The 24605-nt window shown below is 42.0% G+C and overlaps 1 protein-coding gene across 1 annotated transcript in view; it reads left to right on the forward strand.

Moving 5' to 3' along the window:
- The window catches only part of LOC106565912 (astrotactin-2), a 449250-nt gene that overhangs the window by 111112 nt on the left and 313533 nt on the right, over window positions 1-24605 (forward strand). Inside the window, exon 3 of the mRNA XM_014133602.3 lies at window positions 14189-14630. Within this exon, the coding sequence (XP_013989077.2) occupies window positions 14189-14630 (442 nt within the window). The remainder of the gene's footprint in view (window positions 1-14188; window positions 14631-24605) is intronic.

A 24605-nucleotide genomic window follows, 5' to 3' on the forward strand; every position in this document is an offset into this window, starting at 1 on the left:
GTTTGCAAGTGTGCCGATGATTGGCCTGACTCATTACAAATTAGTATGTATTTCTCTGTTCTGTTGGGATTTTTTTTTATTCAATGGATCCCTTTCTGGATGTTTAGCGCTGAGAAAACAGTCCGAGCCTGTCTTCATATCTCATTAACCTCTCAAAACCCTAAGATAACGCTGTATATCCATCCCGCCGTCTACGCCGTCTTGGCACCGACTTTTCTCTCCTTTGGAATAGTTTTATATCTTTTGATTAATTCCTATCAGCATGGTTTTTAATGGCTTTGTGAAGCTGCAGTGATTAAAATCTGTACAGAATCTCCCGTTATTGTTTCCCAGACAATTGTTTTTCTCCCTAAACACTAATGATAGCAGATGTGGCTGCTACCGTACATTATTGTCAATGGACAGGTTTTTACCAGTTACTGTTCGATCATGTTTTTTCAGGTTTATGTCCACAAATTACATTATATGAACCACAAGGCTCTTGGTCACCGAGTTGTGTAACCTTACTGTCATTAATCATAATATTATGAGGGAGAGGAAGAGAGAGATTTTGATAGCATCTGCTGTGAATGGACAAAGATCCCCCTTCAGGTGCCAGCGTTCCCTGACAGGTCTACTCTGGCAAGCTGTTCCAGCAACACTTGGCCGACAGCTGCAAATACATATAAAGGCCTCTTTTCAACAAAAAAGACAGGGAATATACCAAGGGCTGAGCTCGCAGCTGCCGTTAGTAGACACTCAGACATATGCACATGCACGCAGACACACAAACATTCTCAAGAAAAAAAACATACTATTTTTTATGTTAAACTCTCTCCATTGGCAAGGTCACTGAACTCACTTACATTTTTGTAGCTGAGTTACTTGAGCATAAAACACTTTGTCAGTTTTCACACCCAGTAGTTCTCTTCTTAACAGCAATGACAATTTTGATGTTAGTTTCTGTGGTGGCCTCACAAGAATACCGAAATGTGGAATGTCACAGTAGTGTATCCCATTTGACCACTCATTATCTGAGCATGAACCAAAATGTTGTCAGCAAATAACACTGTCAGCAACTGTTGTAAGAGTGAAATCCATACTGTCTTCTCCCATAGTCCCCGATCCCTTCTCTTTCCTAATAAGGGCCACCTCTAGGGCACCATGGTTCTGGTCCTTTTACTGCCTGGTTATCAACAGCATTTGCAATCTGTATTACCCCCTTGTGCCAAGGCTGCAAATATTGGTATTAGCTTCCTAATCACATTTATTTATTCAAAATGTCACAGAAAAGGGCACGTCTGTTTGCAGCTGGCTCGCACTGCTTCAACTCTAAGACACACAACATTACCAAACGCATGTGGACACCTGCTCGTTGAACATCTCATTCCAAAATCATGGGCATTAACATGGAGTTGGTCCCCCATTTACTGCTATAACAGCCTCCATTCTTCTGGGAAGGCTTCCCATTAGATGTTGGAACATTACTGCGGGGACTTGCTTCCATTCAGCCAGAAGAGCATTAGGGAGGTCGGGCAATTAGGCCTGGCTCGCAGTCGACATTTCAATTCATCCCCAAAGGTGTTCGATAGGGTTGAGGTCAGGGCTCTGTGCAGGCCAGTCAAGGTCTTCCAAACCGATCTCGACAAAACATTTCTGTATGAACCTCAAACTGTTGCCACAGAAACGTCTATAATGTCATTGTATGCTATAGCGTTAAGATTTCCTTTCACTGGAACTTAGGGGCCTAGCCCGAACCATGAAAAACATCCCCAGACCATTATTTTTCCTACACCAAACTTTACAGTTGGCACTATGCATTGGTGCATGTAGCGTTCTCCTGGCATCCGCCAAACCCAGATTCATCCGTCGGACTGCCAGATGGTGAAGCGTGATTCATCACTCCAAAGAACATGTTTCCACTGCTACAGAGTCCAATGGTGGCAAGCTTTACACCACTCCAGCCTACGCTTGGCATTGCATATGGTGATCTTAGGCTTGTGTGCGGCTGCTCGGCCATGGAAACCCATTTCATGAAGCTCCCGACGAACAGTTCTTGTGCTGAGGCAGTTTGGAACTTGGTAGTGAGTGTTGCAACCGAGGACAAAAGATTTTTACAAGCTGCACGCTTCAGCACTCGGCGGTCCTGTTCTGTGAGCTTGTGTGGCCTACCACTTCGCAGCTGAGCCGTTGTTGCTCCTAGACGTTTCCACTTCACAATAACAGCACTTACAGTTGACCAAGGTATCTCTAGCAGGGCAGAAATTTGACAAACTGGCTTGTTGGAAAGCTGGTATCCTATGATGGTGCCATGTTGAAAATCAGCAACTTGTGTGGTAGAAATAGCCGCATCCACTAATTTGAAGGGGTGTCCACATACTTTTGTATATGTAGTGTATCATGTATCTTTGGAAGAAAAGAAGAAGAGAAGGGGAAAGGCATTAGGTTGTGAATAGACACACTAATTTGCCACAGTAATGTGCAGGCAGCGATGCATGATCATCAGGCAATTATATTTGGTTACCATGCAAACAGTGAGCATCATGGGAGGTCATTAAAGGGAGAAAAATACCCTAGCTGAGAGAGAGAGAGAGAGAGAGAGAGATATTATCTAAACAATCTTTCTTTCACATTTTCTATGAATATTAAATGCGTAATGTTCCTTCCCCAGTCTGTCGCAGGAATAACAAATGGAGATTCAATTGTTTTTTCAGTCAGATATGCATTATGATTACTTTCAAATTAAGCTAATGGACATATATGACTGCGCCACTCTGAATGTTGTAATTGTTTGTTTCTAAACATACAAAAATGGGTCAGGATCTTCAATTATGTATAATGAAAAAAGTTACCTGAGTCAAAAGTTGTGTAAACATACTAACATGGATGACTCATAGCTGTTGTGATCTTGCCTCGTACCTTGGACATTTGTGACCATCACCTCAATTCGGTCTTATGTAGCAAAACATTTTGCATCATACACTGCAGTTAAGGAACAATAATTCTGCTTTGAAAGTTGATAAACTTGTAACCCCACTTTTGAAATAATGGCCCTTGAATGTTTTGGTACACATACTGGAAAGCTCTTCTTTGACACCCATTCAGCATTGTTCACACTCTTAAACCTTAGCCCCAACCATCTCTTTAAGGATTCACATGTGAGGCCATGTGCTAAACAGAGTGAGCTAAATAATGAACCATAATCCCAATCCATACTGCTAGCAATACAAACTGATTGTCATAGCTAGCCACCATGCATGAATCTGCAGGCAGCTAAAGCTATTGAACTAGGTTCAATGTTAGTAAGCTAGCTAACATTAGGCTATAACTAGTAATGCAAATGGCTTTCTGAGATGCAAATAATATTTTTTAAATGTAGCTCGACTCTTACCCGTATACATGGATGAACGCTTCTCTCTCTCTGTCACGAATGCCATGTTTGCCCTTAGTTTGAAGATGTAATCCGGAGACAGGTGTTATACAACAGCCTTCTGTGTTCTCTTTTTGACTCCCTCCGCATTTGCATTCAAATACCTTAGCTATCTTACTCTGCTTCCACTGGCATTCCACTAATTTCAAAACTCTATCAACTTCTTCTGTGACATCAACATTGTTTATCGCCGTTTCTTCCCCATCACTGTCATCAGAAGACTCTACAATGTCTGGGTCAATGAAAATGTTTTGACCTAAATGAGGGATTTCCTCATCATCTGATTCATTTTCAGAGTCAGAGAGAGTCAGTATTGCACAATCCTCCTCCAGAAAGTAGTCCATCACAACTGTTTCCCGCTGATCTTTGTCGATAGCGCCTGTTAAATTCAGGGCAGCAATGTTGAGCAGTTGCAGTTGTCCATGATATCTTTTTTTTAAAGCTGCGGTAGCAAGGATTATCTACACACACTGAACAGCTCACGTTATAGACAGAAGCATGTTACATGGCAGACCAATCCGAACCCATCTCTCGGCATATCCAGCCTATCCATTATCTCAGCCAATCATGGGCTAGTGGGAAGGCTCCTGACTTTTTCCATGGCTAAACCAATTAGGCTCGTAATTTAACATTTGTATTCGTATTTACAGCTAGCATACACATTTGTTATTATGGTACATTAAAGTTCACATGTTCCAGAAGGCATTTCTGTCCAAAAAATGTATTTTGATAAATAAATAAAAAATGCATTTACGTTCAAATGCCACTCCTGTGAAGTAGTGACGTAGGACATATGCCTAGCTTCTTGAAACGGGTCACATTTTAACCTTACGGCAATTCCACGGTAAAACAAATTATTCACTTTAAAATGTATGTCAAACAAAAAACGATGATTGTTAAGTTAAATCAAACAGACAACTTTAAAAAATGTCCACTGAACATTTTGCAAAAACATTTTGACTTGAAGAACAGTGCAGATACAAGGTAAAAATTATCGGTGGAAATTGTTAAAAGTATTCCTTGTGGAAGACATCAAAACTATGAAATAACACACATGAGATCATGTAGTAACCAAAAAAGTGTTAAACACATAAATATATTTGAGATTCTCCAAATATAGTAGCCACCCTTTGCCTTGATGACAGCTTTGCACAATCTTGGCATTCTCTCAACCAGCTTCATGAGGTAGTCACCTGGAATGCATTTCAACTAACAAGTGTGCCCTGTTAATTTCTGGAATTTCTTTCCTTCTTAATGCATTTGAGCCAATCAGTTATGTTGTGACAAGATAGGGTTGGTATACAGAAGATAAAGAAAAATAAAGATAAAGGACACCAATAAGAAGAAGAGACTTGTTTGGGCCTAAATACACTAGTAATGGACATTAGACTGGTGGAAATCTGTCCTCTGGTCTGATGAGTCCAAATGTGAGATTTTTGGTTCCAACCGCCGTGTCTTTGAGAGATGCATAGTAAGTGAACAGATGATCTCCGCATGTGTGGTTCCCACCATGGAGGAGGAGGTGTGATGGTGTGAGGGTGCTTTGCTGGTGACACTGTCTGTGATTTATTTAGAATTGAAGGCACACTTAACCAGCATGGCTACCACAGCATTCTGCAGCGATACACCATCCCATCTTGTTCGCGCTTAGTAGGATTATCATTTGTTTTTCAACAGGACAATGACACAACACACATCCAGTAGAGGTCAACCGATTATAATTTGTCAACGCCGATACCGATACCGATTTATTGGAGGACCAAAAAAAGCCTATCAATTAATCAGCCGATTTTTATATATATACAGTTGAAGTCGGAAGTTTGCATACACTTAGGTTGGAGTTTTTATCCACTCCACAAATTTCTTGTTAACGAACTATAGTTCTGGGAAGTCGGTTAGGACATCTACTTTGTGCATGACACAAGTCATTTTTCCAACAATTGTTTACAGACAGATTATTTCACTTATAATTCACTGTATCACAATTCCAGTGCGCCACAAGTTTACATACACATTTACATGCCTTTTAAACAGCTTGGAAAATTCCAGAAAATGATGTCATGGCTTTAGAAGCTTCTGATAGGCTAATTAACATAATTTGAGTCAATTGGAGGTGTACCTGTGGATGTATTTCAAGGCCGACCTTCAAACTCAGTGCCTCTTTGCTTGACATCATGGAAAATCAACAACAAAAAAATCAGCCAAGACCTCAGAAAAAAAATTGGCCTCCAAAAGTCTGGTTCATACTTTGGAGCAATTTCCAAATGCCTGAAGGTACCACGTTAATCTGTACAAACAATAGTACGCAAGTATAAACACCAAGGGTCCACACAGCCGTCATACCGCTAAGGAAGAAGACATGTTCTGTCTCCTAGAGATGAACGTACTTTGGTGCGAAAAGTGCAAATTAATCCCAGAACAACAGCAAGGACCTTGTGAAGATGCTGGTCTGATGAAACAAAAATAGAACTGTTTGGCCATAATGACCATAATTATGTTTGGAGGAAAAAGGGGGATGCTTGCAAGCTGAAGAACACCATCCCAACTGTCAAGCACAGGGGTGGCAGCATCATGTTGTGGGGGTGCTTTGCTGCAGGAGGGTCTGGTGCACTTCACAAAATAGATGGGACCATGAGGAAGGAAACTTATGTGGATATATTAAAGCAACATCTCAAGACATGTCAGGTGCGTCGTAGAAAGTGGACCAAGGCGCAGCGGGTATCATGCTCATCTTCTTTTATTTATAAGTGAACACTTAAACAAAATAAATCGACGTCAACCAACAGTTCCGTAAGGACACAAGGACTATACAAAAAAAAAAACAACTACCCACAAACACAAGAGAAAATAAACCCACTTAAATATGGCCTCCAATTAGAAGCAACGACAACCAGCTGCTTCTAATTGGAGGTCGTTCCCATAACTAACATAGAAATAGAAAAACTAGAAAACCCACATAGAAATATAAAACATAGAACATACACCAAAAACCCCGAAACACACAAAACAAACACCCCATGCCACGCCCTGACCAAACTACAATAACAAATAACTCCTTTTACTGGTCCGGACGTGACAAGACATCAGTCAGGAAGTTAAAGCTTGGTCACAGATGGGTCTTCCAAATGCACAATGACCCCAAGCATACTTCCAAACTTGTGACAAAATGGCTTAAGGACAACAAAGTCAAGTTATTGGAGTGGCCATCACAAAGCCCTGACCTCAATCCTATAGAAATGTTGTGGGCAGAACTGAAAAAGCGTGTGTGAGCAAGGAGGCCTACAAACCTGACTCAGTTATACCAGCTCTGTCAGGAGGAATGGGCCAAAATGTACCCAATTTATTGAGTGAAGCTTGTGAAAGGCTACCCAAAACGTTTGACCCAAGTTAAACAATTTAAAGGCAATGCTACCAAATACTATTTGAGTGTATGTAAACTTCTGACCCACTGGAAATGTGATGAAAGAAATAAAAGCTGAAATAAATCATTCTTTCTACTATTATTCTGATATTTTACATTCTTAAAATTAAGTGGTGAAGTGGTCCTAACTGACCTAAGACAGGGAAATTTTACTTGGATTGAATGTCAAGAATTGAGAAAAACTGAGTTTTAACGTATTTGGCTAAGGTGTACGTAAACTGTATTTGTAATAATGACAATTACAACATTACTGAATGAACACTTTTATTTTAACTTAATATAATTAATTACAAATCCATTTAGTCTCAAATAAATAAGGAAACGTGTTCAATTTGGTTTAAATAATGCAAAATCTCTGTTGGAGAAGAAAGTAAAAGTGCAATATGTGCCATGTAAAAAGCTAACGTTTAAGTTCCTTGCTCAGAACATGAGAAGATATGAAAGCTGGTGGTTCCTTTTAACATGAGTCTTCAATATTCCCAGTTAAGACGTTTTAGGTTGTAGTTATTATAGGAATTATAGGACTATTTCCCTCTATACATGTGTATTTCATATAACTTTGACTATTGGACGTTCTTATAGGCACTATAGTATTGCCAGCCTATTCTCGGGAGTTGATAGGCTTGAAGTCATAAACAGCGCTGTGCTTCAAGCATTGCGAAGAGCTGCTGGCAAACGCAGGAAAGTGCTGTTTGAATGAATGCTTACGAGCATGCTGCTGCCTACCACTGCTCAGTCAGACTGCTCTATCAAATATCAAATCATAGATTTATTATAATATAATAAACACACAGAAATACGAGCCTTAGGTCATTAATATGGTAAAATCTGGAAAGTATCATTTCGAAAACAAAACGTTTATTCTTTCAGTGAAATACGGAACCGTTCCGTATTTTATCAAACGAGTGGCATCCATAAGTCTAAATATTGCTGTTACATTGCACAACCTTCAATGTTATGTCTGACTCTGCTTGCACAGAACGCAAGAGAAGTGACATAATTTCCCTAGTTAATATTGCCTGCTAACATGAATTTCTTTTAACTTAATATGCAGTTTTAAAAATATATACTTGTTATTGATTTTAAGAAAGGCATTGATGTTTATGGTTAGGTACATTGGTGCAACGACAGTGCTTTTTTCACGTATGCGTTTGTTAAATCATCACCCGTTTGGCGAAGTAGGCTGTGATTCGATGATAAATTAACAGGCACCGCATTGATTATTTGCAATGCAGGACGAGCTAGTTAACCTCTTACATCTAGACGTTCCACTAGCGGAACACCTGCTCCAATATCCAATGATGGGCGTGGCGCGAAATACAAAGTCCTCGAAAATCCGAAATCTTCCATTTTTCAAACATATGACTATTTTACACCATTTTAAAGACAAGACTCTCCTTTATCTAACCACACTGTCCGATTTCAAAAAGGCTTTACAGCGAAAGCAAAACATTAGATTATGTCAGCAGAGTACCCAGCCAGAAATAATCAGACACCCATTTTTCAAGCTAGCATATAATGTCACAAAAAACAAAACCACAGCTAAATGCATATTTATATCAAAAAACAGCTTTTTACATTAGCATGTGACGTTCAGAACTAGCATTCCCACTGAACACTTCCGGTGAATTTACTAAATTACTCACGATAAACGTTCACAAAAAAATAACAATTATTTTAAGGATTATAGATACAGAACTCCTTTATGCAATCGCGGTGTCCGATTTTAAAATAGCTTTTCGGTGAAAGCACATTTTACAATATTCTGAGTAGATAGCCCGGCCATCATGGCTAGCTATTTTGACACCCACCAAGTTTGGTACTCACAAAACTCAGATTTACTATAAGAAAAATTGGATAACCTTTGCTGTTCTTCGTCAGAATGCACTCCCAGGACTTCTACTTCATCACCCAATGTTGTTTTGGTTCCAAATAATCCATAGTTATATCCAAATAGCGGCGTTTTGTTGTGCGTTCAAGACACTATCCGAAGGGTAACGAAGGGTGACGCGCCCGGCGCGTTTCGTGAAAAAAAAATTCAAAATATTCCATTACCGTACTTCGAAGCATGTCAAACGCTGTTTAAAATAAATTTTTCTGCGATTTTTCTCGTAAAAAAGCGATAATATTCCGACCGGGAGTCGTTGTTTTCGTTCAAAGACAGAGAAAGTAAAATGGACTCTTCTCGTGCACGCGCACACCAGTCTCATTGTTCTCAGATCGACCACTATCCAAATGCGCTACTGTTTTTCAGCCATGGCCTGCAAAGTCATCATTCAACGTTCTGGCGCCTTCTGAGAGCCTATGGGAGCGTTAGAAAATGTCACGTTACAGCAGAGATCCCCTGTTTTGGATAGAGATGATCAAGAAGGCCAAGAAATGGTCAGAGAGGGCGCTTCCTGTTTGGAATCTTCTCAGGTTTTGGCCTGCCAAATGAGTTCTGTTATACTCACAGACACCATTCAAACAGTTTTAGAAACGTTGGAGTGTTTTCTATCCAAAGCTAATAATTATATGCATATTCTAGTTTCTGGGCAGGAGTAATAATCAGATTAAATCGGGTACGTTTTTTATCCGGCCGTGAAAATACTGCCCCCTATCCATAACAAGTTAAACTAGTAATATATTCCATTATCAATCAACAGCTCAACCAATTTGGTGTTATCACATCTATTACTATAAAACCATGTCATACTAGTGTTTCTGTTTCCTGGACATCATTCCTCTTTGTCGGTGACTCTATCTGAAGTGAACAGTCAGTGAGAGCTGTATTAGATGTCCTGACAGGTGAGGAGTCAGCTGGTGTATCAGACTCTAATGCCCTGACTCACCCTACCCTGTTTCAATTCACTCCATGGACCACATTCACACAGCACTGGCATCAGGTTGCATACATTTTGGATTCTCTACATGGTTCATTCTAATATATCTACTGCTGTACATTCCTAAGATATCTGAAATTCATCCGGTGTAGATACTGAACGTATAAAATGCATTTGATTACTGTTACAGTGCTATTTGGGTTGTTATTTGGATTCAATCCCAACATTTCTTAATTTCTTCTTTCTTTTTGTTTTAAATTGATTATTTGTGTACCTGTTTGACATTTTACTGCATTGTTAGGAGCAAGTTACATAAGCATTTTTGCTGCACCCGCCATAACATCTGCTAAACTGTGTACGTGACCAATAAACTTTGATTTGATTTGAGGTACAAAGTTAGATTCAACACACAACAAACAGCTGAAACAGAAAGTGTATTCAATTTACACATGTATCCCTTCTCCCTTCTCTGTATCCCTTCTCACAAGTTCCGGTTTACCTTTCAATATTGATATATTCAATGTTTATTGAACTGGGGAACAAAAATGATTTATGCTTTGCAACTGTTGCAAACAATTAGCTAGTAAATCAGTTGTATAATTAAGCAATAAGGCACGAGGGGGTTTGTTGTATATATAACACGGCTAAGGGCTGTTCTTACGCATGATGCAACGTGCCTGGATACAGCCCTTAGCTGTGGTATATTGGCCATATACCACGGACCCCTGAGGTGCCGTATTGCTATTATAAACTGGTTACCAATGTAATTAGAGCAGTAAAAATATATATTTTGTCATACCCATGGTATACAGTCTATACCATGGCTGTCAGCCAATCAGCATTCAGGGCTCAAACCTCCCAGTTTATAATAACTGGCTTTATACCTCTGATGCATGTGGTCTAGCAGCCTGTTATGTAGCTATGGTGTCTAATACAAGTCTGCTGATTTATTATTATCTCTGTGACGACTTGGAAGTTGACAGTACAGTATGTCCTTAGCAACAGGACATGGATAGAACAAAACTATCTGCTTATCATCCCATGGTCTATTTCTCCCTGCATGAAGAACCCCCATAACGAATATAAATAAAACACTATACTGTATATCTTGATGATCTATGTATGCAGGGCATCCCTCTGCATATGAGGACACCCAGAGATCCAGGGCTACCCAGAGCTGCTTGGCTTAGAAAGAGGGGAGGCAGGGTGGGCTAGCGGCGAGGGAGTAACTCAGGACTAATTCCCTGCTATAATTCAGGAGGGCGAGGGCCAGAGACAGCCAAATCTACCCACAAATCTCTCCCCCTACCCGGGAATCAGAGTCAGGGCCAAGGAGGGCTGCATGGAGAAACATGGGGGAAGTATGGGGAGGTGATGGGGGCTCAGGGGTGGGCAGTGATTGGACTGAGAGATGGAACTCAGACAAAGCCAATCAATATGCTTGCCTTTCTGTAGCCATACTGCAGAGAGGAACAGAATGTAGAGGTCGACCTGTTATTTTCAGTTAAAACTCAATGGAGATTTTCCATTCAGTTTTCAATCAGAGTTTAATCAGATTTCATGATTAAGTAGGGCCATCGAGGGTCAATGTAATTTCCCTGGTGATTTCATGGCTCAGTTTGTGGATTTTCTATATTACATTTTTCAATTATCTTGGAATATATTTTTTATGTGGGTGGTCAATTATTTGTTTATTTTGCAATTAGCTTTCTCTGTTTTGGTTAACTCACCACATGCATAGTATACTTTATGGTTCAATTAATTAGTCAGTTTTCTGAACCAAAATGTACAATTCATAACTATGTCCTTCTCACTCACCAAGCTGTATTGAAAAGGTCACATGGGACAGGTCTTCAACTACTGTAGGCTCTAAGTTCCCAGCACATGCTGCTCTTTTCCCCTTATCTATTTGAAACCACTCTCCTGGTGACATCACTTCCTGAATGGCTATGGCTGATGGGAAAGGATGTGGGTGTAGAAAAAAGTGAGCCGAGTCAGTCTTCCATCCCTTGGCTCTAGGAGTTGCAGTTGGACGGGGAGAGTAGATAGCAGCTGCCTGGACACATGGCCCTTTAACACCATGCTGTGGAAGAGGGGGATGAGGGAGATAGAGAAAGAGATGGAATGAGAAAGAGAAAGAGAGGGTGAAGCTGGCCCTCAAGTCCACTCCAGTGAGGTTTCATCTCATATAGGCTACAACGGTTAACTCACCAAGATACAGGCTTTTGAGAGTCTCCACTAGTTGTGATACAGCACTGTTAACACCCTCTCTGACTAGAGAGGTATACACAGTCTCCACTCTGAATAAAATACATCTCTGGATTGGCATTGCATTCCCTCCAGGCACGGAAATGGAGCATATGTTTGTGTGTGTGTGTGTGTGTGTGTGTGTGTGTGTGTGTGTGTGTGTGTGTGTGTGTGTGTGTGTGTGTGAGACCATATGTGCACGCGCGTGTGCATGTGATGAATGAATGCGTTAGTATGTAGACCGATGTACGGATATTTGCATACAGTGTGGATGGAATATTAGTTCCATGAGTTTCCTGAAGATTAATGCACTACAGCTCTCTAGTTTCTCAGTGTGCCTGCCAGGGAGGGAGCTGCTTCCCCTGTGCCCAGATGGTGGCTGCAGAACTGAACAGGTGCACAATGGGTTGGCCTAGTGTGTTGTTGTTTTTATCCTGAAGTTTATCCCCGGGGCATGGCTTATTATGCTTTATAATGGAATAACAGATGAGGAAGAATGATTTACAAAACTGCCAAAGTATCCAGTGGTTGATGTAGATTGAAAAGGTACCTATAGTGGTTCTTCAGATGAAACTCACTGGCAAGAGCTGTCTTTAGTTTCAAAGCCTCTTCAGCAGAGCATAATGGCATGGGCAATCTGATGTCAGTTGTACAACACTTTGATGCTACACATCATTTTGATCCACTCATCCCTATTCTTTATAGAATACATGGATAATGGCTTTCAGCATGTCGATGATAGCCACTGAGGAAAAAAAGGATACATTAATTGTGGCTTAGTGTTGATATAGCGACTTGGTTACGTGTTCAATTCTGCCAGATGGTTTTAACTCTCTGTCATTTGTTAATTTATTTATTCTTAATTGATTCCAAACGACGTTGAACAAACGTGAGTGCTGAGTTTGTGGCCAGTAATACACCATATGAGTAGGTGGTAATCTGTGAGGGAGGGAGGAGGGAGGGAGGGAGAGGGGCAGGGGGCCAGAGAGAGAGAGAGAGATGTAAGGCAGATGGCTCAAGGAAAAGAAAGCTGAAGGGAGAGCAAAAGTCAGTGATGAAGGGAGTGAGAGAAAGACATTGACAAAAAAAGAGAGAGATTGAGAGGGATTTGAATCCTCCGGCTCCCAGTCTTTCTCCTCCCTGTGGAGTGACTTCAGACTAAAGCATCAGGGATTTGTAGGGTCTTAAGATGAATGAAAACCACATCTCCCTCATGGATACATTGTGAATTTACATGGCTGTTGTTATAATGAAAGAGAGTGCTAAAAGATTAACTTTTCTTACCAGACTAATTTTACATTTGAATTATATTTTCTTTTACAGCTATGATCATCGTTTGCTTACTAACGTTTGTGTCTATTATTTCGTGTGTTTCAAATATTGCATTGCCAGTCTCAATTCCACCTCTACACAATCCTTTTTAAAAAATAATTTCTGAAAAGTTCAAAATGTTTCTCTGGTGTTCTGTAAGTTTTATGAAAGACTAGCTCTCTCATCTGTTGTTGTTGCCGAGCGACTTTGTTTCAGGCGAGGAGTGTATTTCCCAGAAGCTGCTCTCCTATTGTCCGTAGGACGTTCCTCTCTTAGGAGTTACCCACCTCTCCATGGTTTGATTTATGGCCACCCAGCAGTGCATTAGTTATAATTTGAGAGTGGTTTGTTTTTACTCATGAAGATAGAATTTTAAATGTTTTGATGAATAACCCTATCTGCTCTTATACACTGAATTATACAGTAGGCACAGAGAATGGCGGGCAGGTGTAGCGTAAAGAAAAATGGTGTCTGACTGCAATAGAGGATGGATGGCCTTAAGGTCGTCACAATTTTTCAGATTCTCACCGGGTTCTTTCCAATGACCACTACGGTGAAGAATTGTCAGTTAATCTTGGAATATGTCAGCTCTATTAGTCTATGGCCCATACACGGTGACTGTATGTGTATGGATTAAGTGTGCTTTTCACTCTCAGCTTGGCTGCCAGAGAGTCTTTGATGTGTCTGTGATGGCATGAAATGGTAGAAACCATGGAGCAATGGATGTGACACGGTGAATTTGCATGAGCAGTCTTTGAGGGGAATGCTATGGCTTGGAGATGGAGATGGGGCGAGTTAGGCTAACAACCTTATCGCATTGGCATTTGTAAACCCTAGGGCTGTGGGACTGACTCACTCTGACTAGAACACTGGCATGTTAAAACCACTGCCTGGCTCGGTGTCAGTGCTGTTTGTGTAAGTGTCTGTGTGCTTGTATATGTGTTTGTCTGTCTCACTCTCTCTCCCTCTTTCTTCCAGGGAGGCCTGATCGCTCTCCTCCTCCTCATCCTCCTCTTCACACTAGTGCTGTACACCCGTCACCGTTGGTGCAAGCGCCGGCGTATCCCCCAGAAGAGCGCCAGCACCGAGGCCACCCATGAGATCCACTACATCCCCTCTGTGCTGCTGGGACCCCAGGGGAGAGACAGCTTCCGGGGGTCCCGCCAGCTACAGCACAGCTCTGTCATCGGCATGCCCATCCGGGAGACCCCCATCCTGGATGACTACGACTGTGATGAGGACGATCAGATGGGTCACACACACACCTCCACACCCAACCAGGTCCACAACCAGCTGATTGATGGGAAAGTCCAGGGCCTGGATGAGTTTGGGCCCAGCCAGGGGACACACACCCACAACCAGCACACTGACAGCCTGAGGAAGGGGGAGGACAGCCTCCAACACAGTCTGGATAAAAGAGGTGGGTACCACTGTAGTATGTGACAGTCCACTGTAGTCCACTGACTAGACTAGAGAAAAGTCACAGAAATGCATGCTATTCAATCGATCACTGCCCGCACCTGCCCGCCCGTCCAGCATCACTACTCTGGACGGCTCTGACTTAGAATACGTGGACAACTACAAATACCTAGGTGTCTGGTTAGACTGTGAACACTCCTTCCAGACTCACATTAAGCATCTCCAATCCAAAATTAAATCTAGAATCAGCTTCCTATATCGCAACAAAGCATCCTTCACTCATGCTGCCAAACATACCCTCGTAAAACTGACCATCCTACCGATCCTCGACTTCGGCGATGTCATCTATAAAATAGCCTCCAACACTCTACTCAACAAATTGGATGCAGTCTATCACAGTGCCATCCATTTTGTCACCAAAGCCCCATACACTACCCACAACTGCGACCTGTACACTCTCGTTGGTTGGCCCTCGCTTCATACTCCTCGCCAAACCCACTGGCTACAGGTTATCTACAAGTCTCTGCTAGGTAAAGCCCCGCCTTATTTCAGCTCACTGGTCACCATAGCAGCACCCACTTGTAGCACGTGCTCCAGCAGGTATATCTCACTGGTCACCCCCAAAGCCAATTCCTCCTTTGGTCGCCTTTCCTTCCAGTTCTCTGCTGCCAATGACTGGAACGAACTGCAAAAATCACTGAAGCTGGAGACTCATATCTCCCTCACTAGCTTTAAACACCAGCTGTCAGAGCAGCTCACAGATCACTGCACCTGTACATAGCCCATCTGTAAACAGCCCATCTATCTACCTCATCCCCTTACTGTATTTATTTTATTTATCTTGCTCCTTTGCACCCCAGTATCTCTACTTGCACATTTATCTTCTGCACATCTACCATTCCAGTGTTTAATTGCTATATTGTAATTACTTCGCCACCATGGCCTATTTATTGCCTTATCTCCCTTATCTTACCTCATTTGCACTCACTGTATATAGACTTTTTGTTTTCTTTTTTTCTACTGTATTATTGACTGTATGTTTTGTTTATTCCATGTGTAACTCTGTGTTGTCGTATGTATCAAATTGCTATGCTTTATCTTGGCCAGGTCGCAGTTGCAAATGAGAACTTGTTCTCAACTAGCTTACCTGGTTAAATAAAGGTGAAATAAATCAAATTGTTGAGAGAATGAGAATATCCTATATTTCTGTTAAATACTTTTATTGAAAAGCAACCATTTTTGGTGACATCCTCCACCTATTAATCCCTATGCACTCCTTATATTTTACATGGTTGCAAAGCCTTTGGCCAAGATTGTGGGGTGGCAGCTAGCCTAGTGCTTAGAGCATTGGACTAGTAACCGAAAGGTTGCAAGATCGAATCCCAGAGCTGACAAGGTAACAATCTGTTGTTCTGCCCCTGAACAAGGCAGTTAACCTGCTGCCATTGAAAATAATTGACTTGCCTTGTTAAATGAAGGTACAATTTAAAAAAAGGTAATTGCTGACAGGTGCTTCTTGTAGCCATCAATGAACTTGCTGTACTGGAAGTTTGGCTCATACTTCCGCTGCAAATGGCTCTAACTTTGAAATATTTGTTGGGTGCCCTCCACCAACTGCTGTTTCAAGAATATATTTATTATTATTATAGATGTCGCCATATTTTTTTGGATGAGATTCAGATCTGGATTCAATAGTTGCCACTCGAGCAGTCTAGCGTTGTGTTTTGGGTCATTGGAAGAGCCACAACCTTTGACAAAGACCCAGTTTTTGGACACTGGGTTGAACATTTGACTCCAAATCACCTTGATAATCTGCTGATAAATTATGTCTTGCACACATTCAAGGCCCAGTATAGAACCTCCCCCGTTTGATTGTAGGTAGGGTGTTCTTTTCTTTGAATGCTTCATTTAGTTTTTGGTAAACATTAGAGCTGATTTGTATTCCCAAGAGCTCTTAAATCGATCCAAAGAACATTTAGTCTTGTTTAGGTGGTTTTGCAAACAAAGTTCAATCAAGGTTTCTTGTCTCTTTCAGCAGTGGGGTCTCCAATGACCAAATTAAGCATTTAAAGAAAAGAACACGCTCCCTACAATCAAGCATGGGGGAGGTTAGATAATGCCGAGGGGTTGCTTTTCTGCCTCTTGTACTGGTGGCCTTGAACATGTGTAAGGCATCATGAAAGAATCAAATTATCAATGTTTGTAGAGGCAGGTTGGCATTTATTGGCTTGAATCTTGCCCTGAAGGCAGCTCTGCAGAGTGGTCTCTAGCTGATTTTAAGCCTCACCTGAACCTTGACTCTAACCTTAACCACACTGCTAACCCTAATGCCTAACTCTAACATTAAATTAAGACCAAAAAGCAAAAATAAATAAATCTGGATTTTTTTACGATATAGCCAATTTTGACTTTGCAGCCAGCCCGTCTAGCAGAAATCACTTACTTCTGCCTCCAGGGCAAGATTATGACAAACAACCTGCTTTTTGGAGTCCAATGTTCAACCCAGGGTCCAAGAACTGGGTATCTGCCACATGTGTTAGGTCTTCCAGCAGGACAACAACCCCAAACACTTCAAAAAGCACCCAGGAATTGTTTCATGAAGAAACGCTAGACTGTTCTGGAGTGGCCAGCATTGAGTCCAGATCTAAAACCTCATTGAAAACCTATGGCGAGATCTGAAAACAGTATTTGATTGAGGGCACCCCTCAGACATTGCAGATTTGGAGCAGTTTGTAGCTGAAGAGTGGGCCAACTTCCAGTAGAAAGGTGCAGCAACCTCATTGATGGCTACAAAACATTTTTGTTATCTTGGCCAAAAGACTGTGCAACCAAGTATTAGCTCCTGGTTGCTTTAACTTTGTCCATGCCATTTGTTGTTCTTCTCTACATTAAAATTGTAAACTTAAGAGAGAACCAGCAAAATTGATTCTGCAATGTTGAAAATCCAATAACAATGTGTGGAGAGCAATTTTTGCTTCCAAGTTATTTTAGAAGAAATAAGGAGTATTTAAGAAAACTGCAAGGGTGGACACCTGCTCTTTCCATGACATAGACTGACCAGGTGAATCCAGGTGAAAGCAATGATCCCTTATTGATGTCACTTGTTAAATCCACTTCAATCAGTGTACTGTCAGTGGACTGTCCTGTTTGGCTCAGTTGGTAGAATATGGCACTTGCAACATGGCACAGGGTTGTGGGTTCGATGCCCACGGGGGACCAGTATGGAGGAAAATGTATGCACTCTACTATAAGTCGCTCTGGATAAGAAATTCTGCTAAATTAGTTAAATGTATGAAGGGGAGGAGACAGGCTAAAGAAGGATTTTTAAGCCTTGAGACATGGATTGTGTATGTGCCATTCAGAGGGTGAATGGGCAGGACAAAGGATTTAAGTGCCCTTGAAAGGGGTATGGTACTAGGTGCCAGCTGCACTGGTTGGTGTGAAGAACTGCAACGCTGCAGGGTTTTTCACAGTTTCCTGTGTGTATCAAGAATGTTCCACTTACCAAAGGACATCCAGCCGCCAACTTGACACAACTGTGGGAAGCATTGGCATCAACATGGGCCATCATCCCTGTGGAACGCTTTCAAAACCTTGAGTCCATGCCCTGATGCATTGGGGGGGGCACTATATGTTACACTTAAAATATTCTACACACAACTGATTTTACCTATCACTGTTACTATTTTATAACTCAGATTAACTCAAAAAGTAGAAATCTACCAAAAGTATTATGTGTTTTCTTCTAAAACTCCATCTCCATCCTCTTGGTAAATGCCATGTTAGAAAATGTATCCTGGGTGAATCTGTAATCCATAGTTTGTTCCCTTGTCTGGCCATAGCCATTGACCCTTCATCTGTCTGTCACCCACAAGTAATGACTACAAGTCAAGATGGAAGAGGTCATTGACATTGGTCTGGTCACTTACGAATGGGGGTTAGTTGATGAGAAACTCATTGACCCTCGCTAAACACTGTCCAGTGTGTATACTCCTGGAAGGGAGTCCTATATTATGGACTCAAAGCACTTTTTTTTGTTTTGTTTTTGTTAGAACAAAGCGTTGAAAAAAAGTTAATTCTGGTGACTGCAGGTCACTCTAATAGCCGTAGATTACACTATCCACGTTGAACCCCAAACTGCACCTCAGGAATGTTCATCTTTAATAATTGAGGGATGGCAGATTGCAACGGTGGCTTTTTAGTCTGAACGCTATTCATGTCATGTTAAATTATGCATGACAAAGTTTAACATCTTGTTTCCTGGAGCTGCCCTCCTGTCTCTACTTGTATTTATCATTCAGCAAAAAGCAATTTATCCAAACTCCACAACACTTCTCCCGGTGAGAAGAGAAGGATCAGGACACATCTATACTTTAATTTAATGTTGTTTATTTATGTGATACATTTTCTTTTGGGAAAGGAACTTTGCATTATTCATCTGTAGCAGAAAGGGTAACGCTTTAGTGATCCAAGTTTTCAGTGTCAATGGAGGGAGGTGTGCTCTGTCAAGCCAACAACAGTAGGGCTAGATTGCTGTGCATAAGAGGGTCAAGTGTAATGCCACTGAAAATGTAATGTCATTGAAAATGTGCCTGTATTATTTTAGTTTTTAATAGCAGTAAAATGTTTTCAAATGGCTTTATTGTTTGGCTTGATTGAATAATTTAAGAACTGATATGAAGAATCACAGGGAACTATTAGTTGCATGAAGAAAGCATTGCATATGTTGATAATCAAATAATAAAAGAGCACATTTTCTCTCGTATAACAGTGTTTTGAAAGTGCTATGTTAGGAATGTCCTTGGTCTAGTATACACTATGATACACTATAGAGTGCATTCGGAAGGTATTCAGACCCCTTAACTTTTTCCACATTTTGTTACTTTACAGCCTTATTCTAAAATGGACTAGATGTTTTCTTTATCCTCATCAATCAACAGACAATACCCCATAATGACAAAACGAAAACAGGTTTTTAGACATTTTTGCAAATGTATTACAAATGTAAAGACTAAAATATAACATTTACATAAGTATTCAGACCCTTTACTCAGTACTTTGTTGAAGCACCTTTGGCAGCGATTTCAGCCTTGAGTTTTCTTGGATATGACACTACATGCAAGGCACACCTGTATTTGGGGAGTTTCTCCCATTCTTCTCTGCTGATCTTCTCAAGCTCTGTCAGGTTGGATGGGGAGCGTCACTGCACAGCTATTTTCAGGTCTCTCCAGAGATGTTCGATCGGGTTCAGGTCCAAGCTCTGGCTGGGCCAGTCAAGGACATTCAGAGACTTGTCCCAAAGCCACTCCTGCGTTGTCTTGGCTGTGTGCTTAGGGTTGTTGTCCTGTTGGAAGGTCAACCTTGGCCCCAGTCTGACGTCCTGAGCACTCTGTAGCAGGTTTTCATCAAGGATCGCTCTGTACTTTGCTCTGTTCATCTTTCTCTCAATCCTGATAAGTCTCCAAGTCCCTGCTGCTGAAAAACATCCCCAAAGCATGCCGCTGCCACCACCATGCTTCACCATAGAGATAGTGCCAGGTTTCCTCCAGACGTGACGCTTGGCATTCAGGCCAAAGAGTTCAATCTTGGTTTCATCAGACCAGAGAATCTTGTTTCTCATGGTCTGCGAGTCTTTAGGTGCCTTTTGGCAAACTCCAAGCGAGCTGTCATGTGCCTTTTACTGACGAGTGGCTTCCGTCTGGCCACTCTACCATAAAGTCCTGATTGTTGGAGTGCTACAGAGATGGTTGTCCATCGGGGGACCAACTCCATATTAATGCACATGTTTTTTTAATCAGATGATCAATGAGCAGATGTCCATATACTTTTGGTCATGTAGTGTATAATATCATCCCCCAGATTTTGCTTAATGATGCTCCGTATATATCTCAAAGCGATACAGACAATCCTTTTCCTTGAATAAATCATTAAGTGGATCCTCTTGGCGCAGGTTCAGCTCCGCGTAAACACATCCACCATACGGCCAGCTAGCTTGCATAAGTAATCGTCTCAATTAATTCAAAGCTGGGGATATTTGCATCATGACCTTGTGTGTGACATTTTTTACTCTGTGGAAATCAACAGGGGGGGGATTTTTTTCTTTTTTCGGCTCTGTCTTTTTTGCTGCTTTCTTTTTGGGCTGAATGAAATACCCATGAACAAAGATGAACACTTGCATTGTCTAGAGCCATCTTGTTCCAAAAACAAACAAACTCCTGACACTTGAAACCTGCTCTCTGAGAGATTAGCCTTGCCACTCGCCCCATTTTCCCTTCATTCTCCATCTTCTCATTTCGCAGTCAGTAAAATAAAACAAGGTCTTCAAGCTTGGCCTGTTTATAAACTGCAGAAAAATGTAATTTAATCGTGCAACAAGGAGACAGGTTGGAGGTTAATTCAGTTTGACTCCCCTGAGAGAGACTGAGAGGGAGAGCGACGAAAGAGAGGAGAGACGGACGAATGCTGGTATTGGCTGCTTTTACAAACCTGTCCTTATGTTAATCACTAGCTGTAAGGTATTGTCACCACACAATGGGGTGAGCAGCTACAGGGCACAGGCTACTAAGGGGAGGTCTGGGACACTGGTTTTAATTGACATCAAAGGCTCTTGATAGGGAGAAAAATACTTGTCACCTCCTCCTTGTCATTCTGTGCATAATGGATTTTAGAATAGAATATGTGCTAGTTAGTTTAGATTTGTTTTCCCTTAGGCTGTATTTGAAAGTGTAAAGACTTTTCAGGTGTATAATTTATATGTAGATATAGCCCTTAACTGGGGACTGGAGTTTTCCATGGTCAGGTCACAATGTAGGACAAACTCCTGGCCCTAAATACTGAAGCGTCCTTCTCCCATAACACCAACCTCCAAGCATGTCTAATAATGAGCCATTTACAACAATCATTTATGTGGATGCTTTCACCCATTCTCCCCTACAAAGCCATATAATTTGAATACAGAGCCGATTAACTCTCTCTACCTGTTATCAGCGCAACTCCCAAAGGTCTCCAAATACCAGGCGTTTCTTTATCTGTCTGTCTCAGCTGACAGATGACCTCATTCTCAGCCCGCTGAAGAGCCCTATCTGGAGGCATTATGGCGCGTGCCTCACAGGTTCCTATGTGTGGCTGAATCTTTACACAGGGCCTCCAAACAAATGAGGCCTGTCATGTGGTTATTCAGTGGGGCCCTGGTGCACTGGGCACATGGTGGGCAGCGGTGTTCCATAAATCAGGTGCCACATACTCAGCACCGTGCCAGGGACCTTGTTGAGCATGTGACGGCCTCTAGGACCGCAATTACCATCAGCCCCCACTGGCACCCATCTCTCCCCCCTCCAGTGAGGACCACCCTTTGCTCTTAATGTACTTGAGATGTTTCCGCCACTTACGTTACATCACTGGCAAGTAAAGCCATCTGCTTGGCTACACTGAATTAGTTGATTAATTTCTAACCAGAAATAAGAACCAGAATATCACAGTTTATTGGCTCTGTGAATTATCGTGGCAGTGGCAAAACACTTTTCAATTATCATTTTTTTCTTCTTGTGTATTTACATTCCCACTCATATTGAATCATGTTGTTTGCTCTACAGGCTATGCACCAAGAAAACATTTCAGAAAATTCGTAATTGAGCTGTGTGTACTGAAGAGGATCAAATGAAATATAATTGTATTTGTCACGTGTGCCGAATACAACAGGTGTAGACTTTACCGTGAAATGCTAACTATGATAATGGCGCTGGAGGGGATGTCTGCTGTTTTACGGGCTCCTAACCAACTGTGCTATTTTGTTTGTTTTTTCACATTGTTTGTAACAAATGTTTTACATAATGTTGCTGCTACCGTCTCTTATGACCGAAAATAGCTTTTGGACGTCAGAACAGCGATTACTCACCTCGAACTGGACAAAGATTGTTTTCCTTAATGAGTCCAACGTGAAGGATATACTGCTTTGTCGAGACAAGGCCCAAATCCACATCATCCGTGTGAAGAAAAGACTGAGAAAAAGGGGGAGGAGAGTGGGGTGCCTTGTAAGAATTTGCCGACAAGTAGGTAAACTACCACAACCCTCCATGTTATTGGACAATGTGCAATCCTTGGAAAACAAACTGGACAATCTATATTTAAGAATATCCTACCAACGGGACATTAAAAACTGTAACATCTTATGTTTCACCGAGACGACATGGATAATATATAGCTGGCTGGCTTCTCTGTGCATCGGCAGGATGAGGACAAGACGAGGGGTGTGCGATGTCTAATATTAAAGAAGTCTCGAGGTATTGCTTGCCTGAGGTAGAGTATCTCATGATAAGCTCTAGACCACACTATCTACCAAGAGAGTACTCATCTATATTATTTGTAGCCATCTATTTACCACCACAAACCGATGCTGGCACTAAGACCGTACTCAACAAGCTGTATAAGGCCATAAGCAAACACTTAAACTTAAATACATTTTTACCTAATTTCTACCAGCATGTCACATGTGCAACCAGAGGGAAAAAAACTCTAGACCACCTTTACTCCACACACAGAGATGCATACAAAGCTCTCGCTCACCCTCCATTTGGCAAATCTGACCATAATTCTATCCTCCTGATTCCTGCTTACAAGCAAAAACTAAAGCAGGAAGTACCAGTGACTCACTCAGTACGGAAGTGGTCAGATGACGCGGAAGCTAAGTTACAGGACTGTTTTGCTAGCACAGACTGGAATACGTTCCAGGATTCATCCAATGGCATTATAGCACCTCAGTCACCGGCTTCATCAATATGTGCATCAATGACGTCGTTCCCACAGTGACCATACGTACATATCCCAACGAGAAGACATGGATTACAGGCAACATCCGTACCGAGCTAAAGTCTAAAGCTGTCGCTTTAAGGAGCGGGATACTAATCCGGATGCTTTACAAAATCCTGCTATGCCCTCAGACAAACCCTCAAACAGGCAAAGCATCAATACAGGACTACGATTGAATCCTACTACACCGGCTCTGACGCTCATCGGATGTGGCAGGGCTTGAAAACTATTACGGACCACAAAGGGAAAGCCAGCCGTGAGCTGCCCAGTGACGCAAGCTTACCAGACGAGCTAAATGCCTTTTATGCTCACTTCGAGGCAAGCAACACTGAAGCATGCATGAGAGCACCAGCTGTTCCAGACGACTGTGTGATCACGCTCTCCATAGCCGATGTGAGCAAGACCTTTAAACAGGTCAACATTCACAAAGCCGTGGGGCCAGATGGATTACCAGGATGCGTCCTCAAAGCATGAGCGGACCAACTTGAAAGATTCTTCACTGACATTTTCAACCTGTCCCTGACCGAGTCTGTAATACCTACATGTTTCAAGCAGACCACCATAGTCCCTGTGCCCAAGAAAGCAACGGTAACCTGCCTAAATGATTACCGTCCCGTAGCACTCACGTCGGTAGCCATGAAGTCCTTTGAAAGGCTGGTCGTGGCTCACATCAACACCATCATGCCGGAAACCCTAGACCCACTCCAATTCGCATACCGCCCCAACAGATCCACAGATGACGCAATCTCAATCGCACTCCACACTGCCCTTTCCCACCTGGACAAAAGGAACACCTCTGTTATAATGCTGTTCATTGAATACAGCTCAGCTTTCAACACCCTGGGACTAAACATCAACCTCTGCAACTGGATCCTGGACTTCCTGACGGGCCGCCCCAAAGTGTTAAGGGTAGGCAACAATACATCTGCCACGCTGATCCTCAACACTGGGCCCCTCAGGGGTGTGTGTTCTTAGTCCCCTCCTGTACTCCCTGTTCATCCACGCCTGCTGGCCAAGCATGACTCCAACACCATCATTAAGTTTGCTGATGACACAACAGAGGTAGGCCTGATCACCGACAATGATGAGACAGCCTATATGGAGGAGGTCAGAGACCTGGCAATGTGGTGCCAGGACAACAACCTCTCCCTCAATGTGAGCAAGATAAAGG

This window comes from Salmo salar, chromosome 01 (genome assembly GCF_965601325.2).
Source record: "Salmo salar chromosome 01, fSalSal1, whole genome shotgun sequence".
Taxonomy (NCBI): Eukaryota; Metazoa; Chordata; class Actinopteri; order Salmoniformes; family Salmonidae; genus Salmo; species Salmo salar.